The 27,039-nt window shown below is 33.4% G+C and overlaps 4 protein-coding genes across 4 annotated transcripts; 3 read left to right on the forward strand and 1 right to left on the reverse strand.

Annotated features, from left to right (window-relative positions):
- Positions 1–1,581: 1,581 nt before the first annotated feature.
- Positions 1,582–4,386, forward strand: LOTGIDRAFT_155297 (hypothetical protein; the record flags this gene model as incomplete). The annotated part of the gene is made up of 5 exons (XM_009066867.1): positions 1,582–1,719; positions 2,202–2,319; positions 3,644–3,803; positions 4,146–4,148; positions 4,209–4,386. The coding sequence occupies 5 exons, from the start codon at positions 1,582–1,584 to the stop codon at positions 4,384–4,386; spliced, it is 597 nt and encodes a 198-aa protein (XP_009065115.1).
- A 3,012-nt stretch (positions 4,387–7,398) lies between these two features.
- On the forward strand, positions 7,399–12,918 carry LOTGIDRAFT_229543 (hypothetical protein). The gene is made up of 4 exons (XM_009066868.1): positions 7,399–7,687; positions 9,933–10,050; positions 11,577–11,751; positions 11,908–12,918. The coding sequence occupies exons 1-4, from the start codon at positions 7,550–7,552 to the stop codon at positions 12,083–12,085; spliced, it is 609 nt and encodes a 202-aa protein (XP_009065116.1). The 5' UTR covers positions 7,399–7,549; the 3' UTR covers positions 12,086–12,918.
- A 3,400-nt stretch (positions 12,919–16,318) lies between these two features.
- Positions 16,319–19,151, forward strand: LOTGIDRAFT_155299 (hypothetical protein; the record flags this gene model as incomplete). The annotated part of the gene is made up of 7 exons (XM_009066869.1): positions 16,319–16,367; positions 16,661–16,898; positions 17,101–17,315; positions 17,718–17,873; positions 18,402–18,541; positions 18,834–18,924; positions 19,111–19,151. 7 exons carry the CDS (start codon positions 16,319–16,321, stop codon positions 19,149–19,151), a joined length of 930 nt encoding a protein of 309 aa, XP_009065117.1.
- A 2,803-nt stretch (positions 19,152–21,954) lies between these two features.
- On the reverse strand, positions 21,955–26,136 carry LOTGIDRAFT_155300 (hypothetical protein; the record flags this gene model as incomplete). Its single annotated transcript, XM_009066870.1, has 8 exons — positions 21,955–22,051; positions 22,305–22,485; positions 23,245–23,391; positions 23,832–23,987; positions 24,483–24,673; positions 25,026–25,119; positions 25,514–25,648; positions 25,923–26,136. 8 exons carry the CDS (start codon positions 26,134–26,136, stop codon positions 21,955–21,957), a joined length of 1,215 nt encoding a protein of 404 aa, XP_009065118.1.
- Positions 26,137–27,039: the final 903 nt, after the last annotated feature.

Consider the following 27,039-nt stretch of genomic DNA (forward strand, 5'->3'; position numbering starts at 1 on the left):
ATACACATACAAAATTTAGAAAACCTCTTTACAATCTCTGTAAAAAAAAATTGTCACCAGACGAGTGCCTATTTAATCCCTGATAATTTCATCTTGGTCACTGAGTCAAGACTATAAAAAGTCAGTAGTGGCAGTAGATGTTGTATGACCACTGATTACTACACCAATATTTTGTGTTCCAAAATATGTGGTTCAGATAGCAATTTTAACAGATTTTTGTACGCTTATTCGAAGCAGATTTAATTAAGCGTCATCTTCTTTCTGTATCGTATATATTATATTCCATGTTAACTGTACCATTTTTGATTAATAAATAAAATATTGTTCAAAAAAAAAATGTGGATCAAAAGAAAAAGTACTCATACCGTTAAAAACATATAAAAGATGTCTGTAGCTGGGCCATTGTTCAAAATTGTTCCAAAAAAACAAGTGATGCTGAAATAAATAGATATAAATATAAAAACGACTAGAAATTTTGACTTGAAGATGTTCTCGAAAAAAGCTGTTAGCGTCGCTGGGGAACTTTCCAAAACAATGGGGTTATTCTTTTCCGTTCCGTCTCGCAAAATATATGAGTGTGACACATTTATTAAACGAAACAAAGATAATTCTTACTTGACTTTGCAGTATATTTTTTAAATTAAAGGGATTGTAAAGAGGTTTCTAAATTGTGTATGCGTATCGGGGAAACCGATATCATCAATTTTCACCATTCGACCAGGCGTCTGTTGTTCCTGCAATTCCACGTTTGATGACGTCATTCTTCTCGAAGGGCCAAAGTGACAAAGCATTATTTAGCGATTAGTAGCGACTTATTTTTAATGGAATTGCAGGAACCACAGACGTCTGATCGAAAATTGGAATGGCGCATATTAATGATATCGGTGTCCCAAATTCACATAAAATGAAATTAAGAGAAGCTCTTTACTATCCCTATAAAATGTAAAAAATATTTAAGTATTGAATTTATCTCTTATTCTAATTAGTTCTTATTTTCATTTTATCCTATGCATTTACGAAAGGGGTCTTTTAGGTAATATTTGATCTTTTAGGTAATATTTGATCTTTTAGGTAATATTTGATCTTTTAGGTAATTCTTCATATAACAATTATTGCTCGGAAGGTGGAGATTGACATAATATATCATAAAAGATATGACCCCGCCATCAAGTAGCTATGACCTTCCTCTACTCTATAAGCTTACATAAATATTATCTCTCATAATATTTCAAACTGGTTGAATCCATTTTTGTTTTAAATCTGGGAGAAGCGCCTTATATCAAAAAAAAAAAAAATAAAATAAATAAAAAAAAAAACGAAAATAATTGAATTTCACATTGATAAAAATCGTTCATGTAATTTTTGACGAGAATATAATAAACAGTTGTTGTAAATATCCTTTAAATCGCAGTGAAAAGTACTAAATGGAATAGTACCAAATCTATATTCCCTTTGTATTTATGTAATAATTATAAAACGAATAGTAGATCTACGAACTAATTTACGTCACTAGATACACGTGATCGTTTACAAGTGAATAATTAGTTGAGAAAGAAGAAAGTAACCCCATTCACTGACAGAATGGCGTTGAGAAACGTAGTTCTAGTGTTACTTCTACAGTTTGTTTCTTGTCAAAGACCTTACATTGTTGTTAATGGTAAACCATCGTTTTGTAAAAATACACTATGTCCATCATTTACAGTAAAGAATAGTACTGCTGTAAGTTTTTTTTTCTTATTTTTATTTTGAAATGTTTGTAAATCAAGCTGTAATTGGGCCATGATGTTTTTCTATTTTGGCGGTGACAAAATATTGTCCTTATCCGAGATTTCAGTAAGTAGCCGTATATCAGAATCTGCTCAAATCGCTTTTTTATGTGAATATATTGGTGGGGAACTGTGCCACTTGGGTCTTTTGATGCATCAAATCAGATGTAGACGGCCACTACAGCATAAATTTTACTACATAGCACTTTGATAAGCACATCTTGAGGTTGAATCTGATTGATAACTTCGGATTTCTGAACCAAATCAGATGACTTGGAATAAAAAAGGCGATTGGATATTGCAGTAAACCGAGAAAAATTCGGTTGTGTAAGTCCATTTATCGAAATCTTGAGCAGAGTGTGTAATAGGGACTTGGTCCCATTTTGCCATCCTGTGTTGTGTTGATTTCTGAATTCACTATATTCTATATTTCAGACGTACGAAACGAGACAGTATGGTCCTGAAAAATGGATTGCAAATGATGTTGTTGAACAACCTCTTTTATTTCCAACTAAAAAACAGCTGTTTATGCCACTCGACAAATATACTCGAAGTAAGAATTTTATTTCTTTGCTCAAATCTGAAACTCTATTCAGATTTTCAAATATATTTTCAACATCTTTAGACTTTATTTTTGGCGACGTATTGGATAAAATGAATTAAAACATTTTTGCAAACCGCAAGTAGTGTCAAAAGTAAAAGTTCTAGAAGGGGATAATTTTGCTCGGATTTTCATATATGAAAAAAAAAAAGATATTCAAAAATTCGTTGCTCACTTTTTTTTTAAATTTCGCTCCTGATTGATGTGACAAAATGTGACAGTCACGTATTACAGGAAATGGATGCAATCTTTCTGTTTTCCCACATCCGGTGTAATTGATATATATAAGCGAAGTATATATATACCGGTCCCTAGTCAACGTTACAACATGATAATGAAAAAGTAAAATAATCAGGAAAGGAAGTTATACTAAGTCGAAATTTTTCGCTATCAGCTCAACCGATTGGGATGACATTAACATTGGAAGTCAATTCTTAATTTGATTTTGTTTTTTCGGGTTAAATTTTTAAGTTTAAAGGCTTACATCTCATGATCTTGAACTTTGCTATAAGTTGATATTTTGGTATTTGACGTCCGATGTATACTTCCAGTTTATACCTTTAAAAAACCCAGCAAAAATGCAACATTGGACAGCTCTAGAACGCCAGCGTAGAAGGTTAATGTTTTCATATTCTTAATGTACTCGTTGTGCTCTTTGCAACGATATATAACAATTGTTTTTATAAAGAAATTACTATTTTATGATTCATAATATAGCTTCACATTACGATCACTTAGCTGCATAGTATCGTAAAGATATGTTCCAAAAAATACGCAGTACACAGATACATTATTGCTTTGGTTGGACTGTGTTAAAAGTAAATTGTTTTAGCTTTAGTTCAAAAACAGAAGTTTTAACCTTGACCTTTGTATTCCTTGATTTTTGACGGTTCATGGACCTGAGATATCAAATAATATATTTATATTTGACGTCAAATGGCTACTTCCAGTTAAATAGCCGTCTGATTTTTTTCAAAATTGAAGGCTTATATCCTTTGTCAACCTTCACCTCTACAAAGTCAAAGGTCACTAACCGTGGCTATCCATAGATACACGTGTGAGACACATACTTCCGGTATTGCAGTTCTTCGCAATTTTGGACTGCTCTGTCACATGGTCAAAGTGACTTAGAACTTTTTCAAATTCTCAATTTGAACATTAGCAACGTTCCACTCTGTAATACACATGGATTGAGTTGTTATTAATGTTTTCACTGATATCACTTTTTTTCAAAATAGTTGTCACCATGTATTCTTTTATAGTTGTATTATTTCAGGAAACAGGATTCCCGCGTCTTCCCCACTTTTGGTGAAAAGTTATAGTAAGGTGAGCAATTTTACTATGATGATGTACGTACCAAAGTCTTATACCAGAAACCTTCGGAATAGAGGATATGTCTACGTTACTGAAAAACAAAATTTTACAGCGTATGTGCGGTAAGTTTTGGATACTATAAAGCTATACTAATACCAGATAACAAAATCATTAAACCAATAAGCTAGTTGGACTTCCTTTCTTACTACAGACAACAATTTTTGCTATTTCAAATCTTTCGAAAATCAAAGGCACATTACTACATTTTAGATCTATATATTTGGCTTTCGGAGATCTAATAAAACGCCACTTGCGCACCATACTGTGTTCATAAAGAATAACAATAGAATAAAATATGAATATAAATGCCTGAAATGACACAAGTACAATAGGTATTTTGTAACTAGGTAATTTTCAAAATGAAAGAGCGCTATTTAAATTACCATGAATATCTATTTTTATAGAAGGTAAGAATCATTTACATATGGAAACATTTTCTTTTTATTTATTATTTTTTCTGATTTCAGGTCATTTGCTGGGAATCCAAATTCGATCCTCAGGTGGAAATATGAGGCTAATGAATTGAAAAATGCGTTGATTCGAGACAAGTTAACATTTAATCATGACATATTTTACTCAGCTATATATAGCGAACCATGGGCAACTTGGGCCAGTCATAACGAAATTTGGTTTATTGCCAAATAAATGATTTTGTAGTTTAAAATATAAATGAAAACGACATAATATTATATAGTTTTAATAAAATGGGCCAATGTATTAAATATTTATATGTGTTTAAACTGTCCAATAAAGTTAGGATATATCATTACCTGACTTATATATTAACACTACAATGTCGGTTGGCGCTGGAGGTATTTTTATGAATTGAGGAGCTTATATTGGCGTCCCCTATGTCCGTCGGTCACTGACTGACATATGCTCGTAAATAATTTAGAAGGTATGGATTTTGACGAAACTTGGTGAAATTTTCTATCATCACCAAGATGAAACCTATTGGAAATGAAAAAAAAAATCGAAATGTTTTTGATATTAGTTATATAGCCAGTGGGCGTATATTACCTTGCCTGGCAAGCTATCTTTATACTTTAGATTGTATCGTGTAAATTAAGTGACATATCCAAGCAAAGATTCACATCATATTACTCAAAATAACCTGTTTCTTTAGCAACGTTACGTTGATTATCCACATCTAGACGTTGCTTGCACAATCCTATATTTTCGCCATTAATTGAAATTTAATCATCAATTAGATTCCTTCAAACAAAATTTGCAGGAAAATGTTTCTATAACCAGTCTTGAAGTTCATAGTGCAAAAGAGCTTTGATGGCAAGAATGAAAAAGAAGAGTTCATCTACAAGAACTCAGACCAGTAATTCATTTGCCATCTGTTTCCAAGTTAAATCACCAAATTCAACCTTCTATAACATTTTCCAGAAATCTTGTTGAAAACTTTCCAATATATCACATGAAAGCTTGGCCAAGCTTAGTTTCTGGACAAAAATTCAATATATCATGACCATAAAAATCTTGAGCTGGCCAAACTGAAAGTAGACCACTACATTTTATCAACATCCGCTTGAATGCACACAAAACGACTATTTTTAGAATTATCCTTCTGCTTGAAAATCTCTCATCATCTCACAAAATCCCAAAACATTTGTTACCTATTTGGCCTTCGATGTCCCCACACCATTTATGACAATTTGTGAAAAGTTTTAAAAGTATTCTATAGTCTTCTGATTCCAAGAAAAAAAATCATATCATACACTGAAGTAGACTACCAGGGCAGGTATAGATACCTATTGTAGAGACCTGGATAACACATAGGAAAACCTCAATTTAAATGGTTAAGAGAGGCCATATCTGCTTTAGCAAACAACTTTAAGACTTCATAACCTCTTCAAAATGCCTGTATTATTAATTATTTAGTGCAATTTTGTACCGTTCCTGTACATTCAATCGTTAGCTGCATAATTTCCTATACATGACCTAAATATTCTAAACTTCAACAAAAATTTGAGAGATATCGACCTATTTTGTAGTTTCCACTCATAAAAATACCAAAACTGTCAAAAAGCAGGTTTGTTTTTAAAAATCTCACTGTTAGAGACATTACTCAGACCGTTAATTCATTTGCCATCTGTTTCCAATCACGAAATTTAACCTTCTATAACTTTTTCCAAAAAATCTCGTTGAAAACTTTCCAATATGTCACATGAAAGACTGACCAATATCTAGTTTCTGAAGAAAAGGGACTTCTAAAAATAACTATATTCGTTTACATTCATTTACATAAAAAGTTTTAGTGGTCTGAGTCCAAAATCGTTACGCCTCCTCGAATACTATTTACATTTATTCCAAATAAACAAATCAATGATATAACACAGCTATGTCCCCTCTTTGTCGTCATAACCCGAAAAAATCCCACATAAAACTTTGAAATTGGTTAATGATAGTAAGAAACTTTAGTGTATTTTGAAACGTGTAAGTACCTCTCTGTTAAGTTTCACATCGATCGCTGTTCGATAGCGGTTAAGTGCGAAACTACAACAACTCTAGATGATGGTCGCCATTTCCAATCAACCTCCTTTTGCCAAATATTACGAAAAATTGAATGGTGACGTATGTTAGGAGAGAATGTGTCTGAGAATGTGAGATTGTGCAAGTAACAGCTATAAGTGGATAATCATCGAACCTTTGCTAAAGGAACATGTCAGTATTTCAGCCTCAGCAGTTTTCGTTACAACTGTAGCAAGCAGACAAATGAACAAATTTCCATTTGTTAGAATTAGCAAAAATATCAACATCAACATTTGGAAATATACATTTAACTGCTTTGAAGAAAATGACATTTATTTTTTTGTAAGAGGAAGATAAAAAAAAACAAATATGACGTGATATACAATTCCCTGTAATGTACAGCTTTTGATATTGTGGGTCGTTACATTGTACAAATTAAAAAATGAATTACGAGACACAATCATGCAACTCAAAAAAAAAAAAGAAAAAGAAACTATAAACTACACAATAGCTTGAAGCGGCATCTGTACTATAAATGTTTCACTATTGTCTTTTGCAAATGATTGGTGCCTGCTCAATAATTTACTTACACGATTATCATATAGATTTTGCACTCTTTTTTGTTTATTGACCAAAGGAAAGCTACTAAATACCCTTCAAAATATGAAGTTCAAATATCTATTTTTTATGATAAATAAGGTTCAGTTCAAATTAATTTTAGACTGAAAACTTGGTCAACGATGTCGTGGCATTCTCACAATGGTCAAGGTATTGCGAACTTTATCTTTTACCTTGACTACAATAGCCATTGTTCTTGTTATGCGGAAAGCAGCAATTTGATTGGATTGTAGCCCAGCAAATACAGGAAATCAGAGCCCTCGACAGAAAGAATGTAAACGTAAGGGTTTATTATTTTCTGTTTTCTGTTGAGGGCTCTGATTGGCTGTATTCAATATTGTAGTTCTATATCTAGAACAAGGTTCTTTTAAAAACGTCTTTATAAAAGAATATTGCTCGGAACAATGGGCGAAGACTGACATAATATACCATAAAAAGATATCACCACGCATCCAGGAACTTACTCTACAAAAATTGTCAAATATTCTTGCATAATCATATCTTGACGTTTGAATTATGCATCGTAACTGTCGGAAGAATCCATTTTTATTTTCGTATTGAATGGGATATTATAAAAAATTAAATTCACTTTTGAGTTATGTAATAGTTAGGTATGTCTTGAAAGTAATTTACGTCACTAGATACACGTGATCGTTTACAAGTGAATAATTAGTTGAGAAAGAAGAAAGTAACCCCATTCACTGACAGAATGGCATTGAGAATCGTAGTTCTAGTGTTACTTCTACAGTTTGTTTCTTGTCAAAGACCTTACACTGTTGTTAATGGAAAACCATCGTTTTGTAAAGATAAACCTTGTCCACAATTTACAGTAGTGAACAAAACCGCGGTATGTTTTTTTTTTAAATTTCCTTTGTTTTTCTTAAACCGTCAATGTCATTGCAGTGTTGTTGTGTATGTTGTGCAACTATGACGGATATGGACCCGGGCAGGGTATGCTTACTCTTCAAGACAACTGATACCACTTTTCATTATTACATACTTACTCACTTATGATATACTGTCTCGTGTGAAATTTTCCTTAGCTGCTCCCAATGTTTCGCGAAATGTTGGTTTAGATTTCGGGTTTCGTTTTGCGGTTCGGATCGTTGGTGCTTAAGAAAATGATAATATAAATAATATTATGTTACGATATTAATTAATCTCCTTTCAATGAAGACTTTGTTTATCAGATTCTCACTATTTATTCGCAGTGTAAAACTATCTTTTTCTGTAATTTAAGACAATGATTAAGCTACTCGCTTTGTTAAAATTCAATTACATTCAAGTCTTAATTAGTCCAATGCAGACAAGAATGTCCACATTTTCACACTTTTTAAAAGTAAGTTTGCAGGGTAATTTACGCTCATTTGCATCGATCTTGTTAAATAAATATCTTTGGCAGTACAGTATCAATTCCCAGTAAATATTCAACCTTTAATATACTTTAAACTTTTAAGTTTTCAAAAGGATTTTTACTTGATGATTAATATTTTATTCCAAATCTGTCACGAATTATTGTAGTGTGTTTAAAACAAACCTTACACAAAAAAAATAATAATAATAAATTAAGGAAATTAAAATTACCGAAAACCAAAAAAAAAATATATTTTATATTTCCTTCTTGGATTATCATGAACAACTTTCCCAAGTTTAGTTTAGATCTGTTAGTCACTTTGTATTACTGCGTATCTTTTTCCTTAAACTGTATATATACTGTACAGTTTCAGTAACCACTTGAAATCCAACCTCTCAGGTTGATGTCAGATATTACAAAATTATCATGGAACCCTTCTTCACAATTTTTGTGAAGTGAAAGAGTGGAATTGGAATAAGTGAAATGTGGATAAAAGTGTATTTCAGCAACGCAATGACTTTTTTGTAGTATCACATTATTGATAATACAGCCCAGAACTGTAATAAAATGAGGATAAACGTGTGTTTAAAGGTCCTTTCACAGCCTGACGATTAAGTCGGCAGAAATTCTCTAAAACACTTGCATTCTATTGACGTATTTTGTCTTTATTTTGGGACGTGTTCATCGCGTAATTATAATGGATTGCACGTATACATAACGTGAAAGTGACCTTCAGAGATTGTTCTGAAAACTTATAGATGATTTTGTACATCCTCTAACAACGACGTATACCAGCGGGCTTTATTAACGGTATTCAGCTTAAACATTTAGTATTCGACGTACGACAGTGTATTCAACATATTTTTCCTACGCTGGGTTTACGCTGCTATGGTTGCACTTGTTTCCGGCGGCCACGGAAGTCCCGTTTGCCTGAAACGTATTGCGCCGTGGGATCTTGGCCAATTTTTATTTTAATGTACAAGTTTTGTTAGATTCTGTTAAGTTTTTTTTCACGGTTTATACACTTTTCAAGGCCGCGCACACAGTGTACGGCCGTAGCAGAACTCATCGCACTGTAATGGCCAGTCACACATTAGTAAGCACCTCAATTAAAACGAAACGGATATCGTTCAAACTAGCTTGGCGTGAAAATTGACAAAACAGAACACAACGTGGAAAGGAATTTCAGATGCCGGGGAATGCATACGATTTCAGTCCCACTACAGACCATTTCAAAGTGTTGTAACGGCCTTTTTTTGTATTGCCACGTTTTGTAGAGTTAACTCAGTTTTATTTTCCGCACTGTGACTGTCGTGGCAAATTTCTTGCCAGGCATCCACGGCAGATACGGTCTGTCACATTTGCCTGCCACGTTGTCTCACGTTCACCATGGTGGCCCGAACCATGATTGCCGTGGCCTGCCGGGAATATAGTTTAAATGTAGCATTGTCAATGTGTGACAGCGCCACAGCAACACAATGGCTTTTTCTTATAGCATCGGTATGCTCTGATTGTTGTTAATACAGCCCAGAACAAAGATTCGGCTGGGAACTTGAAAATGCAATTGGGTGCGACCAAAATCTTGGCCAAGGATGCCACAAGCTGTTGACGTTAAAGATCCAAATGACAGTCACATACTTTGCGTTGTCCGTCTTCATTAGTCCAATCTCGTGGAGTGTGGTAGAATGCCATCCTTTCAGACTCTGGATTACTAAATGCATTGTATTGTTTATTATAGTTTTACGAAAAGAGAGAATATGAGCCTGAAAGATGGATTGCATATGATGTATTAAGTCGAAATCTTACTTTTGAAACTAAGAAGCAGTTGTTTGTGCCAATCCATGAATATTCTCGTGGTATGTTTATTTTTTTATTTTTTTGCTCAAATCCGTTACTATGTGCAGATTTTTTTCAAACTTCATATAGTACCTACTTAAAACTACTTTCAAATATGTCATCATGTTCAAAAACAAATTTCATTTATGGTCGACATGGCATATAAATTCTTCATGATGTATTAATGACATTTTTTTATAGCCAAGTAAATTTGATATATGTGCCTGTACATCGTATGTTAATTCTTTTCCTTGTCACTCTGTTGGCTCGTCAAATAAAATGAAAACTCGTCTGCATTTTATATTTTGAATGAAACCGAATTAAAAAAAAATTAAACGCATTAATAGTACAGTAGTAATTCCCTTTGATCAACAATACATAACTTAGACATTGTCTTGCGTATGTGTAGACTACAACACTATGGCATATATACTAGCTTAGTGTTTTTATACTTTTTCTACATGGCCTTCAAAACAGGTCTTGTAACATAAGTATTATTGACATCTTTGCTTTAATATTTATAAATATTCTTCATTTTTATACGCCCACATTATAATGTGGCCGTATATTGTCGTCACCTATGTCCGCCCGTCCGTCGTCCGTCTGTCCACAATTGGCTTGTGAACGCGATAGAGACTACAGTTTTCATCTGATTCGAATGAAATTTGGTGTGATCATTTATATTGATGAGATCTTGGACAAGTTCGAATTTTGGCTATCTTTCGATTTATGGTTTTTGAGTTATTGACCTTGATTTATGAAAAACGCGTCAAAATTTGTTTGTGAACACAATAGAGAGTACAGTTTTCATCCGATTTAAATGAAATTTGATATGATCATTTATAATGATTAAATCTTAGTCGAGATAAAATTTGACAATTTTTGATCAACGGAATTTGAGTAATTGCCCACGACTTAGTAAAAACTACATTAAAATTTGTTATCGATAAAGGTGACAGTTTATGTCAGAATTTTATTAAATAATGTGTGTTTGTTTAAATCAACAATATCTTGTACAAATTAGATTTTTGGTATGATTTGATACAGATTGGTGATCACCCTTGATATACTGAAAATGTATCAGGAAAGTGGGCGTATCTTGCTAGTCAACCACTTGTTTTGATTATTACAAGAAAAACTCTATTTTTTATTCAGGGTAATTTTGTCATGTCTACAATGTTGGCTAAAAAGCCTAAGCCTTTGCCACCAATAAGTGGCAGTTGAAACCACATGAAATATAAACTATTGCTCTCCTTCCAAGAATTAGTTTGTACTTATAGCTGACACAGGTTCCGAAATGTCATAAATTCGAGATTTTTTTTCAAAATTCACTACAATTTCAAAGTAACTGCATGCCTAATATGATGATTGTATATCTGTATATGAAAATACTCAATACCTTCATATATTTATTGAGGCTCTGCCGCTGGACTAACTTGAATCATTGACTTAGTAATTTTTTTCAGCAAATCATCGTACGTTACATGATTTTTTTTTGAAATAAGGTTCCATAATTGAACATTTTCAAAAAAAAATTTTTTTTCAGGGAGAAGGATTCCCTTTTCTTATCCACTTTTACTGAAAGGTCAGAATACTAAGGTGGAGTATGCCCTGAAGACGTATACAATGATGATGTACGTACCTAAGTCTTACAAAACAAAACTCCAGAATAGATTGAATGTCTACGTAACTGAAAAACCAAAATTTACAGCGTATGTGCGGTAAGTGTTAGATTTATAAAGCTGCACTATTACCACATCAGATTGATGGTTAGTGTCGAACGTCTCTGAAATAACACAATGTCTTTGAATATTCTGTTTGTTTTTAAATAAGTAAATTTTTCACAATGACTTATGAATTATTATTTCGGGTTTCAGGTCATTTGCTGGGAATCATAATTCGAACCAGAGATGGGAATATGAAGCCAATGAATTGAAAAATGCGTTGCTTGAAAACAAACTTGATTTTAAAAATGAATCATATTACTCAGCTATATATGAAGTACCTTGGTACACTTGGTCCCTGCACAACGAAATTTGGTTTATTGCCAAATAAATGAAATTGCGTAATGAAATGCGACTTCCTTGAATACAGTGAAGTTATCTATGAGAACATGTTACATATGGCTTTAATAAAATATGTAAATGCATTCTACAATTATTTTTTACACGTTCTTAAACTGTCTAATAAATTGAGAATATTACACGTAACTTGACTTCTATTAACTATGAAATGTCACCTAATGGGGGAGCCTTATTGTAGACGTCAGTTTAAAAAAACCTGGTAGAACTGTCTATCATTGTTGTGTGTCAGTTTATTTCATTTAACATGTCAAGCTCTCTCAACCAGATCAAGTTATTCTTTACTGCCGTCATAATCTTACAATTTATGAAAATAAGTTAAACATATTATGTGCATGTATTAGACATTGCATGAAAATCATATGTAATAAGTAAATTACATAAAAATGAAAACGATGAATCTACATTGAAAGTAAAATGAAGAAACACGGATAAGAAAAGAACAACGTTTTAATTTCTCACACGACCTATCAAAGAGCAAGGGAAGTAAATCTGTCCATAGTTTGTTTCTGTACACAGTGAAACCCCTCAAAACCGGTCTCAGGGAAATTTGTCTGTTTTAGAGTGGTTGTCAGTTTATTGTGCAATAGGCTACTCAAAATGAGTTATATCATTGGTCATGTGATATCAAAAAAGCAAGTAAATGTCAATGGACTTGTGTTCAATCATAAAACGTCTTCTTCAAAGACCAGTTTCTGAGTCAGAGATAAAAACGCTGTTTCAGGGCTATTACTAAATATTGCATTAACATTATACTTATTATTGCATTTTTAAAATAGTAAGCTAAATAAACCAATATAAAAGATGAATAAAAGTTTTATGTTAATCTAAATTAAACAAGTGCCATAACTTCACTTAAAAGGACAGATGTGGCTTTTCCGCAGGTTGATTTGGACTTTGAATACATGTAAATAGTCTTCAGAACTACTAAAACTGTAGAAAATCGCATAACGTCTTCAAATAGACTTCAAACCAGAAATTTAACTTTTATTTATTTTATTCACAAGCTTATGTTTTCTCTGAAATTCGGGTTATCCCAAAGTTAAATGTCTTGTAGATATAGTCATCTTCCGTTGCAACTATGCAAGGACGCATTGGTTCGGGATGATTGAGTCTACATTATTACTGATTAGCTGATTTACTCCCGGAAATGACGCATATGGCCCTTTCAAAGTGAAATTGGGATATTGACAAAGCAATTGTATACTATTTGTGCAAGGGTTTATTTCCGTGTACATTAACAAAATATACAGTAATCTAATATTGGAGAGATTAAAAATTTATTTATACAATACGTAGAAATTAGGGGAATTTTTATTTAATTCTCGTTGGAAAAAATAGAAATTCTTTTGCGTAAGTTATATTTAAACGGATATTCCGTACACCGCTTTGATTAAGGAACTGTTGATGTTCAATTCATATCGAAATGCAGAGAATACGAAGGGCTGGATTAACAACATCTCGGTAGATTCGCCTTATGTCCCCGTCACACTGGACTGTGACTATTTGCAATCTTGCGGTCAAGTGTGAAAAAAACTGGAGAAAAAGTCCCCAATAAGTTCAAACTTAAAACAGTCGACCTGATACCGCGAATTTTGCGACCATATTGCCTTCTAACGTTTTTGCAGCGGCTTTGCTATGCGTGTTCTGCGCTTTTATACAGCACAATGAGATGTTACATGGCTTGTTGAAGTATCTTCTCGATCCCATGGCGTTTTAAACGGAACAGATCGCCACATCTTGTTGAGACTCGGTGAATGGTTGAATCGTTTAACGATATCTGACGTGTCTTTAGCCAATTTTCCGTCGCAGTAAAAACGCCTTTCCAGTGTTGTTGAAAAATAACTGATAGGCTTATACATATAATTGGTGTGTTCTGAAGCAGCAATCTCCATACAAAGACTTACATGTCAGCCACAACACGAAGAATATTATGTACAAACGACGAAGATTTACGGCTTTACCGTCGGAAATTTTGTTTATCACTGCAAACATAGCTTATCGTACATTCGTTGTATACTACAACTTTATTCACCGAAAACACCACACCTGTGTCTAGTGACGTTTGTTTCTACGCCCCTCACTCAGAAGAGAAGCTTACCCGGCTTTGTTTCTTACGAACGGACAACTTACAACCACGACTAATATCTTGAAATATACGATCAAAGATAATTTGTTTCAATTATAATCCATGCTTAAAATAAATTATTGATGGAACATCTCATTGGTATTGCTTCTTTAACAGGAAGTGTAAAGATGAGTTCATCAACAAGAATGTCATCAACAATTAAATGAATCACAGTAAATTTACCAAAAAATATATATATATAATTTCAGATTACATTTCTGCATTAGATTTTCTTCAAATAACACCTTATTTGAATAGATTAATGGTATGCAAAACTATTTAAAATATTTGACTCCAGAAAAAAATGAGATGCGTTCAGACTCACTGCAGATTTTTGGGGGTTATCAACAATAGAATGAGCTTCGAACTGACATGTGTTCCTTAGATAGAAACCTCTGAATTGTGGAGATTCTACATTTGCCTGTTTAGACTGCTATATTTTACACTTTAGTAAAACCGATAATTAGAAGATGACTGTGTCAATTCATAGTTATCGCCGCAAATTGCAAGTGCAAGTGTAAAATGTGCACGAAACATGCAGAATATTAGAAAATAATGAGAGTTGGACTGATCGCATCAACGATGGAAATATCTTAGTTGCCAATGTCCACTGCTCATGATCTTTCTATCAAAACCTCAAGCTTATCGTCGATCACATTGTCAATAATACCACAACTTGGCGCTCATGTCGACTGAGACAGATTCGATCAAACGTTCAGACAGATTCTTTAATTCCATATTTTAAATGGCGATTTGTACAATGATTTGTATTTCATTTGCATTGGCATGTAATATTACAGATCTTTTTATCTATCTGGTATGATTACTTTAATAATTGCATGTACCTTTTTTCTCTTCGCCATATCCTGTAAAATATCATTTTCTCGGTAAAGTGCAAATGACATTATTGTCTAAAATTTAAAGTTGACAGATTACACACTAGCGCTATATTTACACTTAACAAATTGTACATTTCTTTTGAATTTGGAGTGGTGATTAATTGTTCCGTATTGCCTCTTTCTTGTTCAAGCACTGAACTCCCTTGTTTAGAAAATAGGAGGATACTGTGTTTCTTGTGTTAATTAAGGAACTGACTGTTCAATCCAAATGCTATATAAGACGACACGAAACATTTGAAGTTTATTATCACCATCCACTGGAATCCACCAACCAATCAACCAACCATTTGATGTATTTCATTGCAATTACCATGCAGCACCTTACAACTGTGATCTTCATCATAACCCTCGGGTTGACATACTCACAAGCACAATGTAAGTGATGTTTTATAATCACCTAGGTTTTATATTCTGTGATACGTATTGGGAACACATGTAGCTTCTGATTTTTTCATGCCTCTCCGGTTTCAATTATTCCAGGAAAAAATTCCCAAAATAACACTGTTCAAAGTTATTTGAGATTGTGACATCAAAAATCTCGTCAAATATTTTATGGAATTTTAAAAAAGCAAAGGTAGGACAAGAAATTCAAAATTAGGATACCCATGGATGTATTAACGTATATAATATTAGACTAGCTGAAAAACGACCAATATCTGTAATAAAGAGTACGTACGGAAACACAAAAATAAAATATGATTATCCTTAATAGACTATAATTTCTTAAAATGAATAATTTTATTCATAACTTATATATATTATATCTCTAAGAATGAACATAACATTTAATGTCTCAAACTTGGCCAAAAGGTATATTATGTTCATCAGGGGATTTGCTTAATGTGATAGCTGTACAACAGAATCCCTGTATAGTCCATAAATTTAAGCAATTATTGAAAAAATATTAAGTACTTTTTTATAATAATTTCTTGAGCGTCGTCTTTTGACTCTTTGCCTTAATTTTTAATATGATTTTGTATGTTTTATATATTTTGTAAATAACGCCGTCTTGTTCCAGTTTGTACTCTCTTTGAAAAAAATGGAGAATGTGTCAATGTGAATTTACCGTGCCCAGCAGGAAAAGTTAAGAGTGCCATTTACAATTGTGGGTCTTCAGACCGAAATTGTTGCTATACACGTGAGTTATCAGTAAATCATTTTTTTTTTATTACCGACAATAATGAATATCGATAACGACAAAGAAAAAAATGCATGGAAATTAATCAATGGTAAGTAATAAAATATCAGCTTCGGTATTATTTTTTACCATTTATTTATTTCCATGTATTTTCTGCACTGACAGTGCGACTTAGCTGAAACAGCAAATATAATTGTCAACTAATTTGACTTGGCAGCCATTATCCGATTAAATAGTTATATGTCCTATCAAATGGTCTTTTCATTAAAAGCTTTTCATTTTGTATGTCAAACACGTGATAAAGTTTGTAAGAAAAATACAATTATTATTTCTATTATTTCTACTGACGATTACCATTATTGAAAATTTAACTTTGAATTGTAGCACCAAACCCTCCAACACCACCACCGCCGGCATGTGGTGTAAGAAAACCATTGCGAATTAACGGTCGTATGTTCAATGCTCAAAATGTGTTAGATGCTTGTCGTTGGCCATGGATTGTATCTATTCGAGTTCGCCAGAATTCATTTGCTTCTCCAACCCCTTCTAACACAGATAGTTTATGCACTGGGGTATTGGTAAAAGAAGATACTGTATTAACGAGTGCTAATTGTTTACACATGTAAGTACAACCGAGCTTTAGCCCAATAATATGACATAGGTAGCATCGGCTATCCGATGAAGAACATGATGCCAAATCTTCATGTTTGTGTTAATGTGTCATCCGGAAACACTTTTAGCTCTTGTATTGCAAAGCTGAACACAATTCCAAGACATGTTAACATTTACAATGGAAGTTCCAAAAGCTATTTTTTTCTTTTTAGGGCGTCAGTTTTGAACAACAGACAGAGAGCTGCACCCAATTTATTGGTTGTGGCTGGCGATTTGAACACTAAGACTTTAGATATTTCTAATCCAACACCCCGAGAAAGATATCATACTGTGTGTAACACATCCATCCATCCTGGTAACTATCGACCTGATGAAACTCGTGCAACACTAAATGATATAGCTGGTGAAAATGATATTGCCAGAAAATGTGAGTACATTTACAACGGTAGAACACCTGTTAAAACGTATCAGTTTAGATTACACAATCCTTTGGTGTTTAAACAGTCCAATGGTGTTTGCTTTGTGTCTCAGTGTTTTGGAACCATTATAGACTCTATTTGCACAGGTCCAATGTTCGACCAGGCGTTGTGGATGTGTTGAAGTTTGACTTTCAAAAATGCATTGAAGCCCAATGGCATTAGCAATAAAGACTCACATAAGAACCGCAGGCGTCGGAATTTCGTTTAGCGCAAGTTGAAACCATGAGTATTTCCAAAAGGGTATAGAGGAGGTCTTTCGATTCTTGATCAGAAAACTACATCAGATGTACCTATCATACATGAACGCTACTTTAGATTTTAATCTTCCCGTAAACAAATTTTTATTTCAGCCTTTAATATTGCTGTTCTGAAATTAAATGAACGTGTTGAGCTTGGCGACTGTAGAGAAAAGGCTTGTTTACCATCATTTTTAGATTTGGCAACCAAAGACAATGGTGTCAAGAATTGTTTTATGGCCTCTTACGGAACATATGACTCGACTCAAAGTAAGTTTTATCTTCCATCTTATATAATTTATGAGATGAAGTTTAACCATAAGAACCTACACGATAATATTATAATATTTTTACTCTTGATTTTGCCATGCTTTGGACGATGAGATTTTGATTAACGGATTTCTCTTGCTTGTACGGATTTTTATTCATTCTTGTATAATTTCTGTTGGGGAACGGGGAGAGATATACATCATAAACTCACAATTGTTCCGGCTGCCACAACCGAGGCATCTTGAGACAATCTGGTAAAAATTGACCATACTATGTGGTCACTATCACAAATATCATTTCTTGTTTACATTAAAATTTTATTTGAAAATCATGTCAGGAACTTCATACTTAAATTCATAGTTAAATTTATTTGCAATGTTATTCTTATTTATGCAATTTCATTCACGAAGCTCTTTATCACAAAATACACTCGATGGTGCGAATCGTACAAGGGTCGTTTTGGATATAAACTGTATATTAATCTGTTACAAAATGTCGAAGTTGATATATGTATCTTATTCGCTTTAGATCCATCTGAAAATCTTAAAGAATCTCAAGTTGTATTATACCCATCTTATACCTGTGACCTCGTTTCATATCCTTTCACGAGTGCTCCTGGTACAACTTGTGGTCGCTTTACTGAAGGTAGACCCTCTGGACTCTGCCAGGTTAGTATATCAGTATATTAAACATTTAAAAATATATGAGAGTGTAGAGAACTATCCTAAATATAAAATGGACAGTGTGGAAGTAGAACTTGCGCACACGTTAACAACAAGATATACCTTTGCATCATCTTTAAAAACTTGCTGCCTTTCACTTCTTAGTCAATAACGTACATGTTAATCATTTACAAATTTACCACTGTTAAAGTGATTACATGTATATGATTGCGGAGGTGGGTCTATGAGCCTTCAAAAAATTTTGAATTCATATTATCATTAACATGTATATTTACAGGGCGACGATGGAGGAATGGTTATCTGTGAAGATGCTAAGACATCAACCTGGAAATTATTTGGTCTGATTGATTATGCCAAGTTCAAAAAATGTGAGTCGTCCAGTAAAGCCGATCTTCTGACCTTTACTGACCTCCGCAATCAAGACGTTTGGAACTGGGTGAATTCCTTACTATAAATCCCTTCTGTACGATATTTCCACATAATTATAAATTAAATAACAATGTTATTAATCGATAATAGATATTAATGTTAACATGTTCGTCTATTTATTTTAGACTTAAAAAGCCATGTTCAAGTTTTTTTAGATTGGGATTAGAAAACTTACCCAATAGCTCTTGGGCTGAATTCGGATACATCGTGTATTTACTTTTGACAACGTTTTGTGCATGGTGGGTTTAAATAGCCGGGCAATTCAAAGAATGCGCAATCTGCTTATTTCGCAAGTGTCAAACTATTAAACAGACATAAGCAAACAGTTAGTTGGAACTAGAAAGGTGATGTCTAATATGAATAAGTGTCAATGTAATATGAAAAACAGTAGCAGGAATTATATACGATACCGTGAAAACTAATTAATGATAATTATAAACAAGCGTGTGTGACCATTAGGTTGTTAAATTAATTTGATCTGCTTCAAGAGTCACACAGACCAAGCCAGGTGTCACAATTTTGATTAATAGCTTACTTTCCTCAATTACTTTTATCAATTTCATGCTTTTTAAAGTGTATTTTGAAGGCACAAAACGACAAGTAATGTCAGTGAAAGAGATTTTGCCAAGCCTACTGTAGCACCTAGACTGCCCAACAGGAACAAGGGGGTGCTAAAAAATCAATGGGCACCATCTCAAACCTTTCAACCCCAAATTGCGAAGTACATGTCAGCGAGAGACTGTATCAAATGGCAAATGAAACGTGTTCTTACTACAATGATAATGACACAAAACTCATTAGTTTTTAAGCACTTTGTTACAACTAATAATTCAAACATCATTATGTTCGAGTAGTACGAATCTGGAACGAAATCAAACATAATGCAATAAATAGTATGAGTCATCAATTTAAAACTGCAAATATTCCAAGTTAATGTGATAAAAGGTTCATTTGCGCCTAAAATAAGGTTTTATACACGAAATTTCTCTTATATGCCTAAATGAAAGAGCATCTTGCGAACATTTTGGTATTTTAGAAATATATTAGAGTACATCAGATATAAAGGTGTTAATTGGATTAAGGATGGTCGTCCCTTTTGGAAAACATAAATGTTACATGTATGATGTAAAAACTCGGTTTTAGATCCCAGAAATCCGAGGTACAATTTGCGATTACGTCAGCGTGAATTATATATCAGTGGGATAAATAACATTTTACTTACCTCTATAAACTAAACAAATAAAGATTCGCCCAGAGCCTCGTCCGTATTTTCATTGAACAGTACATCACGTTTCTTTCCACCGGCACCAATATCTTGAATGTCATTACGTCTAACCCATCTCCTGAATCCACAGTCAGCAGAATGCGCCAACAGCAAGAGTACCACCAATGTTATCAAAATTACACTCCTCATCTGTACCTAACGATTGGTAAGGGGAAAAATAATGAACACGATTAAATGATTTATTTGATAAGCAAGAAAATCTGACTTTACCAAAGATATCAACAAATTTAGTACCGAGATAGATGCCGTGAAATTTGTAAACGTGTCCTCGTCTAATGTTGTTGTTCTAAATACTTTCATAAAAAATAGTTTACCTGCCAAACTACCTACCTTCCTCCTGTTACAACATATTCCAAATGGCCCAGGTTAATGAATCAGCGTATGGTCGTTATGGTTTTAACGTCAACATCATTCTCTAACAGCAATTGTCACCCTGTGTTGATAGGACATAATTGATTTTGTCACCATATTAATTGAGTTTCTGATATTATAAAGGTTGAAGACTTCTCGCGATATGCAGTGAGAGCTGTAAAGTATTCCAGCTAAATCTCAACATGTTTCTATTGGTCGTTTTTTTTTTTTTTTTTGGTCAAGTGGCCTTTTCCCTCATGGGTCCTTTGTGAAGCAAATTTCAAGAGGGGAACGTCGTCCAGTAATGATACTAATAGAACTTTGCATACAATATTTTTTGTGGAAGAGCAAACAAAGGTAGATTTTGATGTACGCTCTCAAAGACAAAGAAGTCCGCTACATTTTATTTATTTTTTCGTGTCTTCTTCAAAGACCATGTAACAAGCATTTACGTTTATAATCGACTTATCTCCCTTTAATGAATAAACCTAAAATGGTAGAGTACAATCTTGAGCATAATCCAGGTTGCCTTATGAAAAGATTAGTCAAGAAAACATTCAAAACATAACCGCGAGCAGTCCACTTTTATTTTTAGACAACTTTAGTAGTAATAAACATAATGTAGGTCTAGTTACATAGTCTCAAAACTATTATTAATTTAAATCAAAAGTTTATTATTATGGACGGCTGAGGTTTACGTTGAGTTAATAAATGTATTGTAGTAGTGAGGGAATTACATTAAAACTATGAAAATAATTTGAAATTTTTTAATAATAACTGGTTACAATATTTACAATACATCGGCGTTATCCGTCTGTATAAGTGATGATCTGGTCAATCCAAGATGCCTATAAACATAACATTCCGTATTTATAATAAAATTGTACAATGACATTAATTCATTTACAATCGACCATAAAATGTAAATTTAGTACAACAATCGACAATTAAAACATTAAAAGATTAAATGAGAATTACCAAAACTGTGAACTGGAGATTCAAAATGAGGCAATTCTGTGGAAGCACATAGACAAGAGACTCTAACTGAGCATTCTTATCACCAAGAAAATATTTGAAAAATAGAATTGATTTGTTGCTCTCTGACAAATAAAAATCATATTTGTAATTTTTTAGAAATGAGATCGGGGTGTAATTGAGGGTACAAACCATTTTTATAGGGGGTAAAAAACCTGTTTTGGTGAGATTTGCACAAGAAAGTTTTGGATGGTTCAGTTCGCATATCGCGAAACTCCGAGTAACAACAACATGTTTTTTATGTTCTGTTTTAATATATCTAACCATTTTAATATTTATATTTAACAATGAAAGAATTTCACCAGGAAAATCTTCTATTAGTATCTACACCATATTCACTTTGTTTAACCTCTGTGTAAAATTCGTTATGTTGAATTTTATTTGCTTTTAGTCGTCTAGAAAGAAAATATAAAATTTGGATTAGTGCCATAGAAATATAATGTTTTTTGTTTTATTATATTCGAAAAACCCCAAATTATCAGAGCCGAGTCGACGAAACAAGACTTAGTGGCAGTGTAATCATGTTGAGAGAGCTCGACACCGTTCTAGTTTCAAGTGGGCCGAGAAGGTGTGGTCTCAGTTCGGCACGGCAAAATATCAGTGCAATGATTCGGAAAAACAATAATGCAATTTTTTTTTAAACCATACCTTCTCCTAAATACCACCAAGGACAATATACCAGCAACAACAAAGAGAACCATCACACCAAAAATAACACACATAAGTAAAGCTAGATTTATCTGACTAACAACATCCGAAGAACGATTCAATATTGGTCGGGTACTAGCAATTTCAAATTGAGCTCCATAGGATTGCACATTGTCGGAGGCTGAAAAGACACCAAGAGAAAAATACAACACAATGCTTCATATATCAGTTTGTAATGGGTAAGTCCGAATTTTTAATTGAAGCTTGGATATCTCAAAGAAGGTAGATCTACCATCCGAAATTTCAATGTTAAAATGATAAAATGAATTATTGTTAGTTAACACTACCTACCCCACGGTTTGCTGACCAATTTGACCTGATATGGACCTTGTGAGAAGACCATGGTGTATCATGTAAGTTTTTATCCTTTATCTTTATATTAAAAATAAGGTGACTAAAGTTTACAACTGACTTATCACTTTTAATAAGGAAAAGTTTGAGGAAATTAGTTTTCAGGTTATCGCCCTAGCTTCCTGTTTAAGACCAGTTCATTTTACAATGGTTTCAAATAAATCTTCGATTATTAGCGAGATTTTTAATACTAAAAACTATTCTGATCTAATAATGCCGTCTTCATTAGCCCATAAGTTCAGAAAAGTAGGACGTAAAACTCCATTCATTTCATTTTCTAATTTAATATATAAACACATATACTATGACAAGTCAGTATCTACCCGATGTAAGTCTTCACATGGTTTTAACGTTGTTAATGAGAATGTCTGAAAATCATTTTCATGCATAAATACATGTGTATACTTGAACCTCGACACTATTTTTTCGTGTACTTCAGATACATGTCTAGTTGGCCCAATTCTTCTTCTTTACATGATATAATATGCGGTCAAATAGTTATATTTTAGATTGAAGTGAAAGTACTTACTAGTATTTCCTGTAAAACAGAACGTTCGGTAGTTTACACCAATACTATTAGAAACAATGCATTGAAAACATCTAAAATCATCTGGTTTGGTTAAATTATATACAAACAACTCCATGTAATCTTGTTTCAGCTCATATTTTCCAGAATCTGAAATACATGTTATTTGTAGATTTTTTGAAGCAAGAAGTATTAAAGATTAGAGAGGAAGAAGGTGCTCAATAAAACCCGAGATGTTCAAATTCGATCCCATCGACCTCCCGCGTTAAGATACACAATTTCTGTTGTAATGTTAAAGAAAACCCTTGAAAAAATGAAAAAAAGGGAATATTATTGCAAAAGTCCCATCATTGTACACTGAAGCAAGTTGCATGTGAGAGTAGAGCAGTAATGGAAGAGCGTGTAAAACTCTTTTGATTTATTTTGTACTGAGAGTTAATATCTTGAGTAATCCTCTTTTCATATTGTCGAATAATATCTTTGAACGTGACTATTCCATTGGTAGCTTCAGCTGAATTGTAAAAGTGTAGCCCATTAGGCTTTACTTCAAGACAAACAAGATTTTATTTATATGTTTTGTAGCTTCTTACCAAGCTTATCTGGAGGCAGATATTCTCCATTCTCTAACCATATTGGTGGATCAGATGGCGATTCACCGTCAGCTGATCTGGTTGAACAGTTCATAATCATGGTATTGTTAGACACTTTAATGGCTTCATCGTTGTTATTTAGGAAAATCGGTTTAGCTGAAATTTTTACAAAACAGATTCCCCACTCATATCAATTAATGTGTAATTAAATCCAGGCCCCATATTCTCGAAACGATCTTAGCGCTAGGATGTCCTGGAATCAATTTTAGAAGATAAGAACCAAGGACATCCTAGCGCTAAGATCGTTTCGAGAATATGGGGCCTGGTCATTTATAATGATCAGACGCAGTCTTCATAAGTGAAACTTCATACAAAAAAGGACCAGTTCCTATTAGTTGCATGTACATTAGTAGGTCAATTTTCAGATATGAGCGTTTTATTAGATTGCTGTGAAAAACCAGTCAAACCACCAAGCGATTTTAAATTTCAAGGCTCTCACAGGGTTCGCATAACATTCGGCGCATGGGAACAACACAAGACGTACAGATAACAGTGTTGATGTGATCAAGTACATGATCACAAGATGTACAGATAATAGTGTTAATGTGATGATGTACATGACCACAAGATGATAATTTAAAAAATGCTTACATGAGACATTGAGGTACACGGTAGATTCTACCTTATCTATATAATTTTCACCTATACATCTGTAATAACCTTCATCTTCTTCTTGTACATTTTCAATAGTCAGCATTCTTCCCCATTTCTCAATTTTATATTTTTCATTTGCTGTGATCGGTTTGTATTCTTTATCAAACCATCTGATTTCCGGGGCGGGGCTGGAGATGCATGAAAAAATTCCATGGTCAATGCAATTGCGTGTATTTTTCTTTCTGTAACTGCCACGTGTTTTATTCACGATGTTGTCTAGCTAGTGGATTAGCTTGTAGTATGCATGATTGAGTCTTGAGATGCTACCGGGCACCTTGCTTTTATTTCCATTTTAAATGACTCGAGATAGGTTTTAGTACTATTGTTCTTCTATATGATTGATTTTTTCGGCTTGTTGATTTATGGATTTTGGTTTGGGATCGGTTTTTTGTTCATTGGTCAAGACTAAAATTTGCTATTTTCCAGCAAAAACATAGCCACAATCATGCAATATTTTTAGAAATGGAATAGATTACTCACTAGCCACTAAAGATGCACTCAAGAACATCCGATCTTCCAATAACAGTATAATCGTCCGTTCCATTAAAAAGCAGAGATGGTGCTTTATCTTCAACTGCAATTAAAATTATGAGTTCATCGCTTTATTAGGTAAAGGTAGGTATCGTGCAAAACGGAAAGTAAAGAATTTCTATATTATGCATAGTTTCTGCAACTGAAAACTTCAGGGGGTGTATAAGTTCTTTTTTTCTTGTGCTTTGTAGTCTTTGACTGTGTTCATCCTAGTTTTGGTCGGTATTGTTTTCGGGGAAGACAGGTTTGGTGTATTTGACAGGAATGATCAGGACTAATAAATAGTAGTTTTTTGTTCATAAACGTGGGAAGTTTTGTCAACGAAAATGTTTGAATGTAGACATGGTTGAACATAATAAATGCTGTTGTAATATGACATATTTATGACCAATGTAGAATGTGGATTAATATAAATATTATATATATTTTTAAACCACCTTTCCTTTCTTCAACATAAAATCTCTTAGGACTACCAAGTTTAATTTCTTCTAACATTCTGTTGGAAACAGAGCATTTGTATTCACCCCCTTTAAGGTTGTCTTCCATATCAATATAGACAAAATGTAGGCTGCCTGGAATGAAAGAACTGATTAAAGGGACAAGTTCGCCATCCGTTTGACCAATCGTCCTGGAGTGTCAGAAATGGTATTTTTATAATTAGCTAAGCTAAATATAGTATAGGTAATAATTATGTTTATGTTAAGACCACTCGTCTTTTCTCGAGACTATGCAATATAAATAGAAAAGGCAGATATACAAATAGACAGTGAAATGATTGTGCGATTTCCGTTCAGTTCTAGTACTTCTGAACACAATTTTCTAAATTATAGAATATAAATCACCCACCCTTTCGATCAATAGCAATTCTTGATGACTCTTTGACCTGATCTCCAGATTCATCTTGTTTGTACCAACTATATTGACCAGCGGGGAGGCTTCTCGGTATATTATCACAGGTTAATGTCAATGGATCATGTTTATCAACTGAAAACGGAGAAACCTCCTCAATGGACTTCCAATCTTCTATTCCTGGGTCAAAAACAATAGAAAATAAATGCATTGCGAAATTACATTTTATATTCAACGAATCATACAGATAAATGTATTACGCAAAATTTAGTTCCTTATACCTTCTTCATGCAAGATAACACGCTATGATGTTTTAGTCGGATAGTCCTTGATTAAATTTGCCTTGGTTGTCTAGAAATATTATGTGATGGGATCAAGACAGACATATGTCTTTCCATTAAAAGGGTTGTCGTAAAACTACAGATAAATTACATTTCGTTTGTTAGAAAGGTAGTCACTGTAATGAAAACCAGTCACTATAAGGAAATATTTATCTTTATTACTCACTGGCTATGTCTATATTCCAACTAGAGATATTTGTCACATCTTGACCCTCTATTTCTTCAGTGGCATAACATATGAAAATACCCATGAATTCTGGTGTTATTGTTATTTGGATAGCTCCATTAGTGCAGTTTATCTTGTTATAAGATTCAAAACTTCTACCATGTAGTGTCCATTTAAAACTATAAAATAATCTCATTCAACATACAGAAAATGATACCCTTGGATTTTTCAACTTGGTCAGTGATGCAGGTTCGCAAACACGGCAAATGCATGTATTCATTGTGAACAAAAGCGAGGTTTAATGTTCTACAGGCTGTCCCGCTAGAGTTAGTTGTAAACCAATAAAAGTAATCGCTGGCTAATTTACTTATTCGTCGACATGAAGTTTCATAGCAATTTCATAAAAGCTTTGAAGCAAATTAAAAAGTTCTATCTGGCATAAGTAGAAATGATACCCTTGGATTTTTCAACTTGGTCAATGATGCAGGTTTATTTTTATGGAAAATGCGTATTCTCATATGCAGCTTAACTGGGTTCGAGGAACAATTTGCTAAAAGTAGTTGCTGCCCAAACACATTTCTCTGTTCCTGTCGGTAAAAACCAAGTC

Source organism: Lottia gigantea, assembly GCF_000327385.1.
Source record: "Lottia gigantea unplaced genomic scaffold LOTGIsca_8, whole genome shotgun sequence".
Classification (NCBI taxonomy): domain Eukaryota; kingdom Metazoa; phylum Mollusca; class Gastropoda; family Lottiidae; genus Lottia; species Lottia gigantea.

Bases quoted from the DNA above. Each gene is read 5' to 3' on its own strand.
- LOTGIDRAFT_229543 (XM_009066868.1), top strand. From the start codon at position 7,550: ATGGCATTGAGAATCGTAGTTCTAGTGTTACTTCTACAGTTTGTTTCT. The intron at 7,688-9,932 runs GTATGTTTTTTT...TGTTTATTATAG, and splicing joins CAGTAGTGAACAAAACCGCG to TTTTACGAAAAGAGAGAATA. The intron at 10,051-11,576 runs GTATGTTTATTT...ATTTTTTTTCAG, and splicing joins AATCCATGAATATTCTCGTG to GGAGAAGGATTCCCTTTTCT.